Source organism: Pituophis catenifer, unplaced genomic scaffold (genome assembly GCF_029215685.1).
Source record: "Pituophis catenifer annectens isolate HBS135680 unplaced genomic scaffold, rPitCat1.0.hap2 SCAF_1, whole genome shotgun sequence".
NCBI lineage: Eukaryota > Metazoa > Chordata > Lepidosauria > Squamata > Colubridae > Pituophis > Pituophis catenifer.
In genome coordinates, this window is record NW_027256881.1 from 66,420,818 (window position 1) to 66,437,661 (window position 16,844).

The window sequence follows — 16,844 nt, forward strand, 5'->3', positions numbered from 1 at the left end:
TCACTGTGCATCTGCATCTGACATTGTGTATGTCAGTCTTCATATAAATTATCAAGAAACTGCTCTGTTCTCCCATATGGAAATGTCTCCTTTTCGATAATTCTGTAACTAAGAACATTTATTAAATACTAATTATATATAAGATTCCCACTGTTTAAAGACACTCACTGTCTAAAAAATATGGGAACGGAATGAAGGAGCCAGAAGGAAAGCAGATGCAGAATTTGTTGTATAATTTATACACAGCCATTGTAAGAAAAGCATGCTGGAGGACACATTTAAGAAAAACATTTTTATTTTTAACTGAAATTATCAGAGCATAGCATTCATTATGGAAATGCATTCCATGTATAAAAGAATACAAGTTAAATAGGAAAGATTTTGGAATGAATAATAAAAATTATGAATGGAAACTTAGAGAAATGGCAAAAGTAATAAAGTCAGGCTTAAGAAGACAAAACAGCAGTTCAAGAATATGTAGGGTGCTTGCTTCAATAACTGATAAGAAACTATGCATTCTGTTACTGATTCTGCTTTTGCAAAATCATGAGTAATAATTACCAGTTTGTCCCAGACATCAGTAGCTTGGAAAATCAGAGATTCCAATATAGCATCCATTCACTCATTTCTGTTACTCTTTTCATGCCTGACTCAAAATTATGGAATTAAGGATTCATTTGTGAACATTAGAATACATTCCATGTAAAGTAAATATGTAGCTTAATTAATTTATATTAATTTACTTAGAACATTAGACTGCGCTGTGTAAAACAATTCCAAAATTGTTTTAAGAAATAAGTTTGCCAAATTTGTAATATTAAAAATACAATCCTAAAAACTATAAATAAGCATTTCAAGAGCCATAGGATTTCTTAGATTTCCCTCTGACTTTTGAAACAGTTTCAACCTTGGAGAACTCAGTTTCCAATGTTGCCACCAATTCTTGAGGCCCTATCAGGTAGTCGTCAGAAATCAAAACTGACTTAAAGGCAATCATTTAATAAATCTCCAAAATCTAGAAATGGAAAGCTTTAAAAAAAGGAGAGAGATTTCAGAAAAGATATTAGTTCTACAGGGTTTCCTCTTACTGCTTTCAATAAGCATTAAAAATAAATAAGGAAAGGAATAAATAATTGTTAACTTTCTTTACTTCAACCTTATCAGATTGAAGCTACCAGACTGTCTTGTGAGATCTGATACTTAGTATTCTTTTGACTACAAAAATGCAAACTTGAGACAATGACCAACAAAACTATAGTATCATATTTGTCAAATTGATCACTACACTTCTTTAAGAGCAAAAGATTAAATGCCTTCAAAAATACTTTGTCTATATAATGTAATGTTGCTGTTATATATACGTTTTGTTTTGCTTTCATGGAATTTCAAGTGCCATGGGTTAAGCTTCTGGGAGTTCTCCCAGAAATGGTATAGGGTCTCCTGCTTGAGCAGGGGGTTGGACTAGATGACTTATAAGGTCCCTTCCAACTGTATTGTTATGTTATTCTATTATTATTATTATTATTATCATCCCATCTAATACCAACCAGTTTTTATTGTTGTAAGGTTGTTTCATCCTGGATCTTCAGAACTTACTGTATCTGTTACAGAAATAATGCCGGACAGCTACTCCACTCTTCTGTAGTTATCCAAAAAGGCATACAATTTAATTATATAATCAGCAAGAACTAGAAATAGAGCATTGAAATATGGTAACGCAGTATAAAAAAAAAAGTAGCTGCAAGTATTTTAACTGGGATAAACTGTTTTAGAAACTGAAACTTGTAGCAATAAAATAGTTTTTGCACATTAAAGTGGAAAAATAATTATTTCTGAGGAAGAGTTAAAAATTATGGTACCACCACAGAAAAGGTCCATCTCGAGTGATTATTTCTGAATTGTTTGGATGATGAGTTCCCAAACAATAATCACTCTTTTTAGCCAGGCACTTACAACACAATTTGGCCCTTTAAAGAGCTTAGTGTTTGATCCATAAATGTACCCTGTTTTCAAACTGCTTTCATTGCCTAAAATAAATTTTAGACTTGGTATCTACACTGCTGAAGTCATCAGGTCCCCAATTGGAAGAGAAAACATTCTCAAATGAAACAGGTAGTGAATTGAAAAAAACGGAAGAGTGCAGGTTTCCAGAGAGACTCACTGTGGCCAGAAGTCAAATCAGACTTAAGGCAATTTGGAAATGCTAAAAGAAATCAAGAATAGCAAATGAGAGTTCAAGTAGCAATGAATCAATGTGTAGAGATTCAACAATCAGTTTTTATGTTCATTTATATAATCCGTACTTAAATGTTTTTTACCATCAGCTTCACATGTGAACTGTCTTATTTAAACTGACAAAGAAATACAGTATGTGAATTCTGTTTGTAATCATTTACAAGTGATAGCTCATTTATACCTGTAAGTAATCACCTGATAAGTTTATCAAGAATGAATCAGCATGTATGAACAAATATTTGCCAGGGATGCTTGAGAAACAGATTAACAAAACTCAGAACATTTAACAGCGGAATGCTTAAGAGAACCAAAGGAATAAAAGGAAGTGTACTTGGTAAAGAAAGAAATGGAAGTAATGGAAAATAAAAATATGTGCAGAAATATCTAGTTCTGTCTAAATACATGCAGGATCTTAAATATTTGAAAGACTGGTAAGAGCTAGGAAAAACACTATTACTACTGGTTGGAAGGTAGTGGTTGCTGAGTTTGGAGAATGAATGCAAGGTTAGGTGAGGTGGGAACAAATTCTTGAGGGACACAGAATGGTAAAAAAAATATTTTAGGAGGAAAAACAGGGTTATGCATGTGCTGAACCTTCCCACTGAAATCAATGGGATCACAAACCTTAACTTTGTCTGGACTGTGCCTTAGTTATATGTAATCATGATTTCTCAGTTAAGTCAATATTTATTATACCATGAAAACATTTTATGACCAGAGGTATGTAACTATTCCATTTAAAACACATAAATTAAGATTCCATGCTAGAATTTGAGTTATTGCTCCAGGAAATTCTAATAATTGCATAGCTATTTGCTAGTCATTTTTAGTTATAAAATGACATAATGTTACACTTCTGTTTACTTCTGTCAAGCATGTACACATTTATTTATTTGGGTTGTTTTTTAAATCTACCCTATTGCTGAAAATTCAGGGTAGATAATATTAAGAAACATTTTATTCATGTATTTAATAAATATTTATTACATATTTATAAGGGTGAAATGAAATTATTGCCATTTTAATGAATATCCAAAGCAAATGTGTTATTGGTTCTTCTTAGTTTCCAAGCACCCTTTAAAGCACTGTGTATGAAGGGTTTAAATAAGACTTCCTTGGACACTGCAGTATTTATAATTTTTAATCATAACTTAAAACCTTGCTATGAGTCACCATTTATCAAATAGTCAATTATTTGATTTCCAAGAACTTTCATTTTATTATTTGGTACAGATTCTGCATTGAAACAATACTGTGCAGTCCTGCGATCTCTCTATTTTGCAACCAAATGTCACATTTCACAGATATAGCTCTAGCAATATTTATTCAGAAGTCTGTTCAACAATTTAAGACTTTGCTCAAAGATTGGTTATTAGACTTACCCTTCCTTTCCCCACTACAAGCTCACACATTTTTCCTCTTGCTAGTCAACCCTCCTGTTCGTGCACATTCTCCATCCCAAGTCGACTTTTGATTATAGGTAGATTTATAATAAAATTAGAATTTTTGCTTGGAAGAGGAGTCCAACATGGATTTAATTTGAGCTCACATTTTTTAATTAAATTCTTACCTTGGAAACTATAACCATCATGGGCATCAGTCAAGACATTCTAGATGCTCAGGATACTCCCCATCAGCCTCCATATTAGCTCTGTTTTTTAAATGTATGCTTCCTTGGCAGATGGACATATTTTTTTATATTTTTTTATTATTTAAATTTATATACCGCCCTTCTCCCAAAGGACTCAGGGCGGTGTACAGCCAAAAATAAGAACATAAAAATATAAAATTTAAAACAATTTAAAAGTATATTAAACAAATTTGGCCCATATTGATTAAAAAAAACCCTTTTTTTAAAAAACGAATTAAAAACAATTAAAAGAGCTACGCCAGCCCGGCTTGCTGGAATAGAAAAGTTTTAGAAGCAAAGCATAGGGCTACATCCATTCAGTTTTTAATTGGAAGAATGTACATGGGGCTATATGGAATCCAAGTGCACTGACTATAAATACAACTTCAGATTCTAATACTTCGATTTGCAAATACAGTGTTTTAATTTTTTTAAAAAAATAAAGAATGAGACATTTATTTTCAGCTTCAAAATACATGTGCGTCTTCTTATAAAAACAGACCAACTACAGCCTTGCTGTAATATTTCTATATCATCACTGTCTAAGCTGCAGGATAAAAGAACATTCCTCTTAGCTTCTCACAAAAAAACAGTTTTCCGCTCTGCCACACTCTGCTTTTTTCTCCAACTTAAAAAAATAGCTCATTGCTTCTCCAGCGGAAATGCTAAAAGGCTCAGCTTCACAGCTTCCTTGTCCTGATTCACCATTTGTTGACATGCCCTCACAACAGAGTCTCCATCTTGTTACCACTACCTGGAACAATGTGAACCAGCAGAAAAGGATATTTTACACAACATTCAATTTAGACATTCTACCTTGCACAGAGGAGGAAGGTGGAGGTAATGTGGTCTTTGCAGGTGGGTGGGGGAAGGGTGTGACTTATTTGGCTCCAATTGGTTGGTTCTGTGGCATCATCCATTTCTGGTCTTTGGCCTCTACAGCTGTAGCTTGTTTTGTGAGAGCTTGGAAACCTGATTCTCCAGACACTTCTTGTTTTTTAAACTGTTAAGAATAACCAGTTGACCTAAAATGAAGATGCCTCCCTTACTGGACAACCTGAATATCAGTTTGCTTCATGCGGTGGAACACAAAACAGTGGGAAGGAGAGGGTAAAATTAACCAGGTTTCCTCCTTTATGGCAGCTAAAGTTCTCCAGAGAGAACCCAGAGGCAATTGAATTGGTTCTCATATCTGCCTCTGATACATTACTGACAGTCAAATAAAAGAATCTCACAAAGGTTATTAAATAAGGAAGTAAATTACTAAATCTTAGGACCCAATTTATCTCTGGGCTTGCTAGGCTGAAGCTGTCTTCATTCTCTTCATACTGTAATTTTAAACTATTTGATGAATAACAGACGGCTCCCTTTCTCCCAGATAATAGAAGAATGTGCAGATGGTCTGAATTTGCACTATTTTTAATCAACCCCTCCCCTTTCCAGAATCAAAATATTAACAACCTCCCTTCTTCCTTCTCCACCAATTATGAAGCCAGGCTGAGGAACATATTCCACTTGCTGGGGAGATGATGGGGGCCAGAGTACTAATGTTGGACAGGTAAAATATTCTTTCTGTGAAAATTGCTCCAAAAGATGGGACATGCAGGAATCTGGTCAGAGATGCTGGCAGTTCCATGTGCTTCTCCAACATGCAGCACAACAAAGTCAAATCAAGAACAGCGCTGGTGTCCCAGGACAGCACAGCTCTTTCATACCCGGTATCTGCTGAAGAACACTTACAGCACAGATGCTGGCTTTGTGGTACTAGGACAAATCCATACTTTAAAACTATTCATAGAACGGAAAATCAGCCGCTTCCACTGCCATATCCTTTTTGTTTTTTCAATTCAGCCCAATCTTAATATATATTTGCCTAGACTGACATTTATTAAACATAAAGGTTTGCTACCATCATATTGAGTTCTAAGGAGAATATGATGTATGTAGGAATACCAACCTCAAATAAAAAAGTTTTGTCTAGGGATTATATATTATATTATTATACCCATTTATATGAAGACATGAAAAATCAATAATCAAATTATTCATAAAACCATTGAGAACGTCATTTATATTTATCTGACCTGCTGTTTTAAACTAATATCTAAGATTGTTTATTGAAGTCTTCGGGCACCAAGTTTAGTGCAAACAACTCTACAGTCCAATTGAGGAGATACATTTATGATCTTTCAGACATAAAAACAATCTGATAAATACTGCAGATTGTACAACAATATTAAGCTCCAGAGCTGTAGGAAAAGAAAGTTTTCATCATCTTGCAAAGACAGAACAGATTTCAACCTTATTGAGGGAACTGTTCCTCACCCATGGGGCAATAATACTATATCTTAATTCAGAGGTGATGTGTGTACCTCTCTTGACAGGTTAAAAAATGATGTAAAAATGAGGAGCGCTGGGGGGGGGGATAATACTGCATTTAAAGCTGGTTTTGATCTAGTATAATTTCTCTACATGTTTCAAGTTCCATCCAATAAAAACTGCACAAGTGGCAATCATCTAAAAGTATAAATAATTCCTCAGAAATCCAACCAGAACTGTCTTCTTGAGAGAGCACAAACAAGTTATTGAGTATCTAAAGATATTGGATCTAAATATTTGACAATCCAACACAGATGTGATGACTTTCCCAGCAAGGGAAAACATTGACAAATGTTTAACGATCTAAGCACATCAGGTCTTTATGTTGAAAAAAGGTGATTGGCATTTTCCTTCTCTGATGTCTTCTCCGAAGCGTTTTCAACTATAGCTGTGGGGCAGAGGATAACTGAAAGAAAACAAACAAACAAAAGATGGACTTTTACCACTTGTAGAGATCTGCGTCCTTACATGATTTTTCTGTGTTTCTTTTTCTTTTTTTAAAGATAGTTGAACAATGAATGAGTAATCTATAAACAGGTTTCAAATCTTTTTGCTTGTATTGATTGTGTATAGAGTTATATTTCACAACATGTTAAAAAAAAAAGGCTTCCATGATTTCTTAACAGTTGAGGCTTAACAGCAAATAGCACAAGTCTTGTATCAGGACATATCTATAGTTGCCCTTTTTCCCTTCAAAAGAGGCGACAGATTTATGCTAGAATACATAATCTTGATGAGGTTTTTTCAAAGAATGGGCAATTGTATCAAATCAGGAAGATTTTTGTTTAAAGTTTAACACAATTAAAGCACGTTTGTGAAATGGTTCTCTTCATCTTTATAAACCACTGCTGTGAATGAATATTCTTCAACCCTTGGTTTTACCGTTTTAGCACAGCCGATAGAAACAGAATGATATATTAATGATTGGGCACAATCACCTGCTGCAAAAATAAATAGAGGCTGAATGCTAACAGAAATAAACGCAAAATGTGACAAAGATACAAGAGAAATAAAATCAGCAGTTCTACAGTACTACAGTACAAGGAAAAGGAAAATAAAAGAAAAAAGAGAAAAGGGGTGGAGAGCATTAAAAATTCTGATTTAATAATAGCAATAGCACTTAGACTTATATACCACTTCATAGTGCTTTTACAGCCCTCTCTAAGCGGTTTACAGACTCAGCATATTGCCCCAAAAAATCTGGGTCCTCATTTTACCCACCTCGGAAGGATGGAAGGCTGAGTCAACCTTGAGCCAGTGAGATCTGAACTGCTGAATTGCAGCTAGCAGTCAGCTGAAGTAGCCTGCAGTACTGCACTCTAATCACTGTGCCACCTCCTTATGGGCATTCTCATAAGGAATGAGAATGCCCATCAACCATGGTGTATCAATAAACCGGAAAAAAGAGAGAGAAAAAATTGGTCTGCATGAACTAAAGTCATGAATATTTCTCCTGGTTTTTAGGGATACCTGAGTCCGCAGAAAATCCACCTCTTCTGTAAGCATCTGCCGTTCCTTGTATAACTCATTCTGTTTGTTGAGTAACTCCACAAGCTGCTGGGCAGAAGACTGGCAATGCTTGTCAAGTTGATGTAATCTGGATCAAATATATATAAAAGTACAGAATTATAAATGTAAAAGTGTGAGCAAATTTGCAAGAGAGGTGGGTGGGGTTGTGTCTGGGGATTGTCATGTGTGTTGGGCTTGGTCTCTGGGTATTATGTGAATTTCATTGTATGGGTATACTGTGTATATACATACAATGACAATAAACTTTATATATTTAAGAGGTATTCTTTGGGTGCCTTTCCCTCCGTTATGGAAACATTGCCGGGCTACATTTATGAGCTTGTTGAAGAAAAGTTACCCAAAAGCATACACAATAACAGAGTTGAAAGGGACGTTGGGGGTCTTCTCCTGCTCAAGCAGGAGACCTATACCATTCCAGACAAGTGACTTTCCAGTCTCTTCTTAAAAGCCTGCAATGATGGAGCACCCACAACTTCTGACGGCAAACTGTTCCACTGGTTAATTGTTCTCATTGTTAGGAAATTTCTCCTTAGTTTTAGATTGCTTCTCTTCTTGATTAGATTCAATCCATTGCTTCTTTTCTTGCTCTCATGCTTTGGAAAATAGGTTGACCCTCCCTCTTCCTTGTGGCAATCTCTCAAATATTGGAACACGGCTATCATATTACCCCTATTCCTTCTTTTGACTAGACTAGATTTACCCCATTCCTGCAACCATTCTTCATATGGTTCAACCACCTAATCATCATTATTGCTCTTTTCTGCTCTCTTTCCAGGGTCTCAGCATTTTTTTTAATAATATGTTGACCAAAACTGGATGCAGTATTCTAAGTATGATCTTACTGTATGAACAATTTACAATATTGATGTCAATCCTGAAGCTGGCCTGGCAGAAGCCATCTTGGAGCTTCAGTGTGCCACACTGGAGCTGAGGGATAGGGAGGGGGGGAATAAGAGATAGCTGGGGTTTTGTAGCCAAAATAAAATACTTTCTCTTGGGAACCAAGGACATTCTCACACCTAGCCGGAGGAAGGAGGAGTGAGGTCATCAGGCAACCAGACAGCGTTTTGATTGGACCATGTGACTGATTGTTTGGGGAAGGGAAAAAACTTTTAATTAGGTGAAAACCGTGGGAACCTTCAGAGTCGGTTTTCACCAGATCTGTGCCAATAGGATATATCCAATAAAGCTATTCTTTGAGGAATTCATCTGCCTCAGAGTTTTGCTTTCTATGGGTTTATTACTTGGAACCCTGACAACTGATTGTAAAAGTATAATCTGGATTTAGATCTATTGAAATGCTGATGTGTTTAATTAAATGAGGTCCTCCCTCCCAAACTGAACAGCTATGTATATATCAGCCTAAGATAAACATAAAACATATGTAATAAAAAAAAATCACTCAACATCTGTCTCCTATTCTATTCTGGTTATAGAATAGCTGTGGTGGACCCTGAATCAAACCATTGATTAAGAAAAGTGAAACTAGCTTCCAATGAATTGCAATGTAAAGTTACTAAAACAGCGATTGGTGCAAACAAGGCGCAATAGGTATTATCAGTTATATGATAACCTGGACCATCTACACATTTTGCCAGCAATGAAATTCCTATTGTTTCACAGTTTAAAACAATAGCTACAGAATAGATATTTGAGACCGTCAAAGGGAGATGCATAAAACCAAAACCTGGAGCCATTCAATCTATACTCCTTTAATCTCTGATGTACACATACATTTGATGAGACGCTGTCATAATTAATGCAAACTGTATGAAAAAAAGTTTTGGAATATGTCTTATTGGGCTGATCCAAGGGCATTTTCAGGCTGTAAATTAAGAAAACTGTTTGATTTAATATTTTTGAAGGGTGGAGTTCATTGATTTACATGGTGTCCCAGAAAACTGTTTGGACAACTATCTGTCAGTGATGTTTGAAACTGGATTCTTGCCTAAGTAATGGGGAAATTTCATGGGTTATGTGTGCCCCCTTCTAACTTTATGAGTCAAATCTCTAGGTAGACAAGAAAAAAAAAGCCCTTTTTGAATCAGGAGTACAGATGCCAGCCACATCAACAATACACTGGAATTTATCTTCCAATTTCTGTTCTAATTCTTATTCTACTTTTTATCGTTGTTAGGCTTTGGCAGTTGTTTTTTAATTGATTAATGCTGAATTTCTCTTGCTTAACAAGGTTTGCATGTCTTTATAAACTCTTTAACTCTGCTCTTCAAACATTACAGCATCCTTTGGAACCCTTTTCTCATTTGCATTCCACAACAGCCTTTGTAAATCAATTCTAATCTGTTCCCCTACTTCACTCAATCTTGAATAAGGAACGTGTTTTGACTGATTTAGCCTTTTCATTCACCTCCTCTCTACCTTCTGTAGCAGATGTTTGACTTGGGGTTTTTTTGTTTTTTTTTTTGTCTGATTGATGATTTGTTTATTTTGATTTTGGTGCCAGTACGACTCTGGACAGCTTGTTTGCTTTTTGGCCATACAACAGCCATTTATTGCCACAAGTAGCCAGTTCAAACATGACACTTTTGGAAGCAGAAGCCCTCTCAGTCACTTAGTGATGGGGCAATTCATTCTGCCCACCACCCTCCTGGCCCCAAGCAAGAGCCTTTCAAGTACTGGGGACAGTTATGGTGCCTGTTTCCCAATTCCCTCCTACTGAGGGCAGATGAGGAGAATAGTCAGCCCAGCAAGCAGCATGAAAGTGTCACTACCCTGGTTCTGCTATATCTCTGTCCCTCTGCTTATGTTCTGGAACTGGGAATACAACTAGCTGCTTCCAGAGCCAAAGTGCTGAGCCGGAGAGGCAGATGGCAGTCACAGCAGCCTTGCTTTCTTTGACCAACTGCAGCAGCAGAGGGTCCTTGGATTGTCTTCTGCCCAAGACATGCTTTTTGCCCTCCATCCCTGCTTGTGAAGACAACTGCTATAAGCCAATAAAAATTACCTGCCTTCCAGTTGACATCTGTGAAATTAAGAAATAGTTCTTCATTCTAGAGCTTGGAGATTTGAGTAGGAACCTGACCCGTCAGGAGTGCCACAGAATTATGGTGAAAAAACTCAAGATGGTGTCCATAAAAGTGTGATCAAAATTTGCTGTTTTTTTTTTTAAATGGGCAGAGCTTCAACCGTACCATCACAGCCACCATCTTTTTTTTTTTTTAACCATGCCCTGCAAAGACTCTTGCTATCCACACCGCTACTATGCATGCCTTTGGACGCAACTCCCAGTCCAACAGCCATTAGAACAAACTGATCCCCTCTAGCTCCAAAATAGGAAGAAGGCAGTTCATGCAACCTTCCTGATGACTAATAATAATAATAATAATAATAATAATAATAATAATAATAATATAACAGAGAACTAACTAACTGGAATAAACACTGTTCACCCAAAGGGGGTAAGGAGGAAGTGAAACGGCTGTTGGGTTCATGTCCTGACTCAGATGGAAGGGAGGGGTTGTTTGCCTGGAGAGATACAGACAGCCTGTGCAGAGAATAGCACAGTTCACTAGCTTGCCTGGCTGTTGTTTTAGCAGCTAAGAAAGCAGCAGCAGACAGCAAATAATATAAACAAGTGGCCTTATGTTCAAACACCTGTGACATCAATATAATTAGTCCAATGACAAATTCCAGGTTGGTACCCACAGAAACACAGGCAGGAATAAATGAAGGATGCTTTTATGAAACATTTGACCACCATGTCCTGAAAAATATGAAATATCAGCAACTCGAAAGTAAATTGTTAAAATAACTGCAAGGACACAAACCAATCACCCCATTTCAATGTTAACAAAAATAGTATGGCCAACTAGGGAAACTGGAGAATCATGGAAGTGCTCTCCCGCCATGTGTTTGTGAAAAATCGGACAGGACTTCTCTATAGATGGCTTCCTTTATGTCAAGAGAATATCCTCTATTACTGCAGAAAGGCCAGTGGTGACTCAATCCTTGAAGCTTTAAAGCTGAGTTCTAGATCAGGGCCGCCAAACTCATGGCCCACAGGCCGGATGCGTCATGCGCTGGCTATGCCCACGCCCAGTTTAGCAAAAGGGAAAAAAGTCCCGATATGTCATGTGACACTGCCATGACGACGTGAGTTTGACACTCCTGTTCTTGATGGTACAGATATCATTGTGCAGGATCAGTAAGTCTGAATGTCTTAAGAGGGGAACATAATCCCATCAGAGAGGGCCAAAGCTTGGATGTGAAACTGTCACGTCTCATTAGCAGAGTTTACCATCACTATAAACTTGGTTAAGAATGAGAAGATATACAAAAATGGCCTGCCTAATAGAAAATACATACATCTCCCAGGAGCTAAATTGCTTCAATGTTGACAAATGGAGGACATCACCAAGCTACATAATTCTTCCTTGTGGAATGATACACTTGCATGATTGAATTTGTTCACTAACACATGCCTGTTCACTAAGACATGTGAAATACTACAACAACATGAAATGATGCAGGAGGTATCCAGCTGCATAGTGGCATGGTAAGTGCAGCAGTGATATTCATTTTTCTGATCACTGTTGGGTTTTCTGATAAACCTTCAACGGTGCAACTGTAAGGCTAACTTGCAAAAGTGCATAGTATTTCAAATGCTGCCAGAAATTCTAACCAAGTTATATGAATGATGGCCTTGGTTGCCATTCAAAGATGTTGAAGGGAAGGCAACGTACCACTGTACGTGCTTCATAACACCCCTAGTAATATTTTTAGATGGAAAAAGAGGGGTATGTCTGCGTGTGTCCTTGAGCAGCATATATAAAAGTGAATATACACTAGGACAAGTTAAAAATAGGATGGTTATTGAGAACAAAAAATTCTCTGTAGACATTTGTCCAAACATACAGAATCACTGACGGTTTTCAACACATGACCAAGAACCCTAATAATTCCTTTGTCTTCAGTGCTCAATATGAGGATGATAGTGAGGTTCAGAACTGAGGTAAATGACCTTTCAGGGAGCTCTGGAAGCTCTAGGACTTCTGTTTGTAAGCCGTGGAGCTTAGCCAAGAGAGACTTATGGGCATCACCAGGAGCTGATGGAAATTTATGCATGTGAAACCTCCAAAGCCGTTTTACTCATTCTGATCTGCGATATCAGCACTTTGCAGACAAGCTCAGAGACCCACAGTGGCCACTTCTTCAGATAAAACTGATAATGAGGAGATGCTGAACCCTATATATTTTAGCTATGAAAATGCAGAGGAAAATTAAAAAGTTTTTATTTTGTGGCCAACAGAATGTTCAGAAAATGGCAGAATATTAAAAACTAAACCTATGCAATATACTGTATGATGAGGTATGATGCTAGAACTATATCATATGGCAGCCCTAAAGTTAATCATGTATTTACTGCCGTGTTTCCCTGAAAATAAGACCCTGTCTTACATTTTTTTTGAACCCTGAAATAAGTGCTTGGCCTTATTGCCATGAGCTCAAAAGCCCTATTGGACTTATTATCAGGGGATGTCTTATTTTGGGGGGAACAGGGTATGTGGGAAAGATTACATCAACAAGTTATGTCTTTGCAGAATCACCTTGGTACGTCTTATTTGGAAGTGAGTTCCATAATACAGAATGCATTTATTATACACAACAAAAAAGGGTAGGCACTCGTTTTTAAATTCCTGTGTCTTCAAGTCCCTCCTTGGACTCTCCTAATACTTAACCAATATTTTGGCTGCTAGACAGATACCTGTTTATTTTCTTAGGCTTCCAAAGTTTTGCCTTTTATCTAGAATATTGTTTCATATTGATTGTATTGTGTTATTTGATTCAAAACATTGTATTAACCATGAGACTAATATATGAACAATAACAACAACAAAACCCCAAATAATACCTTGTTCCTAGTAATCATTTCTCTACAATAGCATTATCATGCTGTACAGAGTCTAGGGAAAGAGACCGTAGATCTTGGAGAAGGTGCTTCTTAAGATGCTGCAGATGCAGACTATAAACTGTAGAAATCAATTGTCCTCTTGAAGTATTAAAAGAATTCACAACTCACTGCACAGGTTCTCCTAAGGTAATCTTTGGTGAATGGAAGAAAAGAAATAGAGTTTATTCTATTCTATTATTCTATTCTATTATTTCTTTTATCACAGCAGATGGCAGCACCTAGCCAACTTTGGCTGATCTATGAAAAAAAGTAAGTAGGGTCAGTTTACCTATTTATTCAGTCATTCGTTCATTCACTTGGCTCGTATGTTGCACCATTTTAGAAGAATCCAAATACTTACAGATTACAACATGAAATCAAAGCCTTGACTAGGACCCAGTCAGCTCAAGAAGGGAAGTTCCAAACTGGTTACTAATTTTCTAAAAAGCTGGATTGAACAATGACTTCTTGAGTACCACCGCACCAAGGCTTCTTTCAAAGCACCCAAGGATGCATTTGCACCCAGCCTCTCATTACTTCTCTTGAAGCTTTCAATAATTAGATCAGGAAACTCAAATCTATTGCAACTAACCACATCAGACAAAGACATATCTAACCAACCACCTGGACAAATCCAGGTGAGATGACACCTGGATTTGTCTAGCTGGCATCTAACTCCAAGTAAATGTGAGAAGTTTTATCCTAAAGATACTGCATAACTTCACTACAATGACCCAGCTCAGTTACCTCTAATAGGAACTGAGTCATTTGAAATAATACTGCTGGATGTGTCCACATCTGTTGATTCACAAATGTAGAAAGAGCATAGAAGCAAGCACCGTTTCGAGCTTTCAGAACTGATCAGATAAAATGCACTGTGCGTATTCTTTCTTCTGAAACCTTTCTATGTTTTTTGAGCACAATGAAGATAGAAAGAACTTCAGTTTAATCAAGTAAATGGAATCTGTAATGCATACAAACAGTCTTACTGTTCTCCCTGCAGTTGTCTTCAAAGTAGGTTAGAATGCAGTAAATTAGTTTATGACCTAACAGTTCTACAATTCAGAGACTATGCTGGCAATAGTACTGCTTCTGCTAAAACAGCAGTGTAATTAGCCTAAAATGCATTTGCCACTAAATTATCCAAAGAGTTCATCAAGCGCATCAGTTAAAACTTAACTGACAAAGTTGTGGGTAGCAACTTTGGGCTTACTTTCTGATTGTTTTTATTTTCTCTTCTCCTTTCCTATCTGTGGATAGACAGTCAGATCCCGTGCTGGGCCATCCACTTTGCACAGTAATTCCCCCAGCAGTTGTCTTGAAGCCATCTGAAACTTTAGTCCTTCAGCAGATTGACACTGTCTAATTCCATCTTTGCTCTCAAACTATATACTGTATATCCTTTTCTCAATTTCAACTCAACTCCTGCTTGTCAGTGTTTTAGCCTACATCAATTCCTCTCCCCCCCCCCAAGTTTCTCTCTGTTCTTCTCTCAGCTATTTCCCATTCTCAGTTATTCAGTCACAAATAGCATTTGTATGTCTGCGTGCTCATGCATAGGATGGCAGGTAGTATTTACCATCTTCCATCCTTTCATTAATGTGTTTTATTATTCTTATTCCAAAGTTGTTTTTTGTTTTATGGCAACCACACTCTTGGTATCTCTTACACAACTTCATCTTTATCTTCTAAAGCCCCTTGGAACACCAAGACGCTGCCTTGGATTGAAGGCCAAATAAATCCTGTTCAGGAACAATAGTATCAAACATTGTATCTGACTCAATTTTTAAAGATGAGGCAGGCACATTCAGGAAAATCCTTCACAAAACTGCTGTTTCAAAATCAATAGGGAAGTGATGACGAACCTTTTTGACACTGAGTGCCGAAAAGATCACGTGGAAATGTCGCGTCTGCATGCGGGCGCTCATCGGGGCCACGCTCTGGAAAAGCCCAACTTCCGGGTTCTAGTGTGCATACGGGCCCAACGATCAGTTTTTCAGCACTGCTGTGCATGTGAAGGGATCACGCTCCAGAAAACTGAATTTCCAGGTTCTGGTGCGCATGCGCACTTGACAATCAGCTGGCTGCCGCACATGCGCACACTGGTTTTTGGCACTGCCGCACGTGCGAAGGACAGCTGATCACAGCACGCGCATGTGCGCCAGAAACCTGGAAGACAAACAGGCAAGGCCATGTATGCTGGGCGACATGGCTTTGTGTGCCACTTTGGGCACATGTGCCATAGGTTAGCCATCACGGTAATAGGGTCCATTCAGGCACCTCAAGCAGACCAACAGAAAAAGTGGCTCCTTCTTGGGCATGTTTCTGGTGCCAGCAAATTTCATAGTAACCAGAAAATGATATGACCATGACAAGGAGCTGATGGAAATGTTCATTATCCACTAATCCTTTCTCAGGATTTGAATGAAAGACACTAAGAAAGCTCAGGGTTGTAAATTATATCGGGAAACATCCCAGAAGAAAATAAATTAACAAGGGCCTATTTTGACTAGGAAGAATATCTATTTTAACATTACTTATTTGTGGTGCAACGTTTAGCATAATTCTAAGTTTTCTGGGACCGCAAGTTCCACAACAGTAACAATAGCAGCTAAGGACTTCATTGTTTATTAAATATCAATTTGCAACTGTATTTCTGAATTATACAAGGATGAGGACCAGCAGAACAGGTGTCAGTTGTGCATGACATATTAATTTATACTCTATAAATTAATACATAGTACATTTAGCATAATTATAAAATTTAAATATACACACATATCTAAATCTACTCGAATGTCATACAGAGAAAACAGTGATGGCACTTAATCTTTTCTGTCAGCTAACAGAATGGAATTTGCAAGCAAGCTAACATTTTCTACTTGTGCCTATTAAATCTGTTCTTTGAGAAATTCTTGGGAACTTGTCCCCAACACCCAAGCAGATTCAAGGGAGGAAAAGAATGTCAGAATGTTGCCCAACAGAAGTAAATTTCAAATGTAAAGCTTTTATAAATGCAGCCTGAAAACCATGATTCAGATCCAGAGAAATGAGAAATAAACCTTTGGAAATATCAGCAGGATAGCTGGATCTAAGTGCTTCTGCTACTTAAAAAGGTAGCTGGTTCGGTACATGAAATCAAAAGTACTTTTACCTTGA

At 37.3% G+C, this 16,844-nt stretch overlaps 1 protein-coding gene across 1 annotated transcript in view; it reads right to left on the reverse strand.

The window, feature by feature from the left end:
• Positions 1-6,597: 6,597 nt before the first annotated feature.
• SDCCAG8 (SHH signaling and ciliogenesis regulator SDCCAG8) overlaps positions 6,598-16,844 on the reverse strand; it is a 114,980-nt gene continuing 104,733 nt past the window's right edge. Inside the window, exons 17-18 of the mRNA XM_070950574.1 lie at positions 7,715-7,841; positions 6,598-6,650 (exon numbers count right to left, since the gene is read on the reverse strand). Of these exons, the coding sequence (XP_070806675.1) occupies positions 6,627-6,650; positions 7,715-7,841 (151 nt within the window). The 3' untranslated portion in view covers positions 6,598-6,626. The remainder of the gene's footprint in view (positions 6,651-7,714; positions 7,842-16,844) is intronic.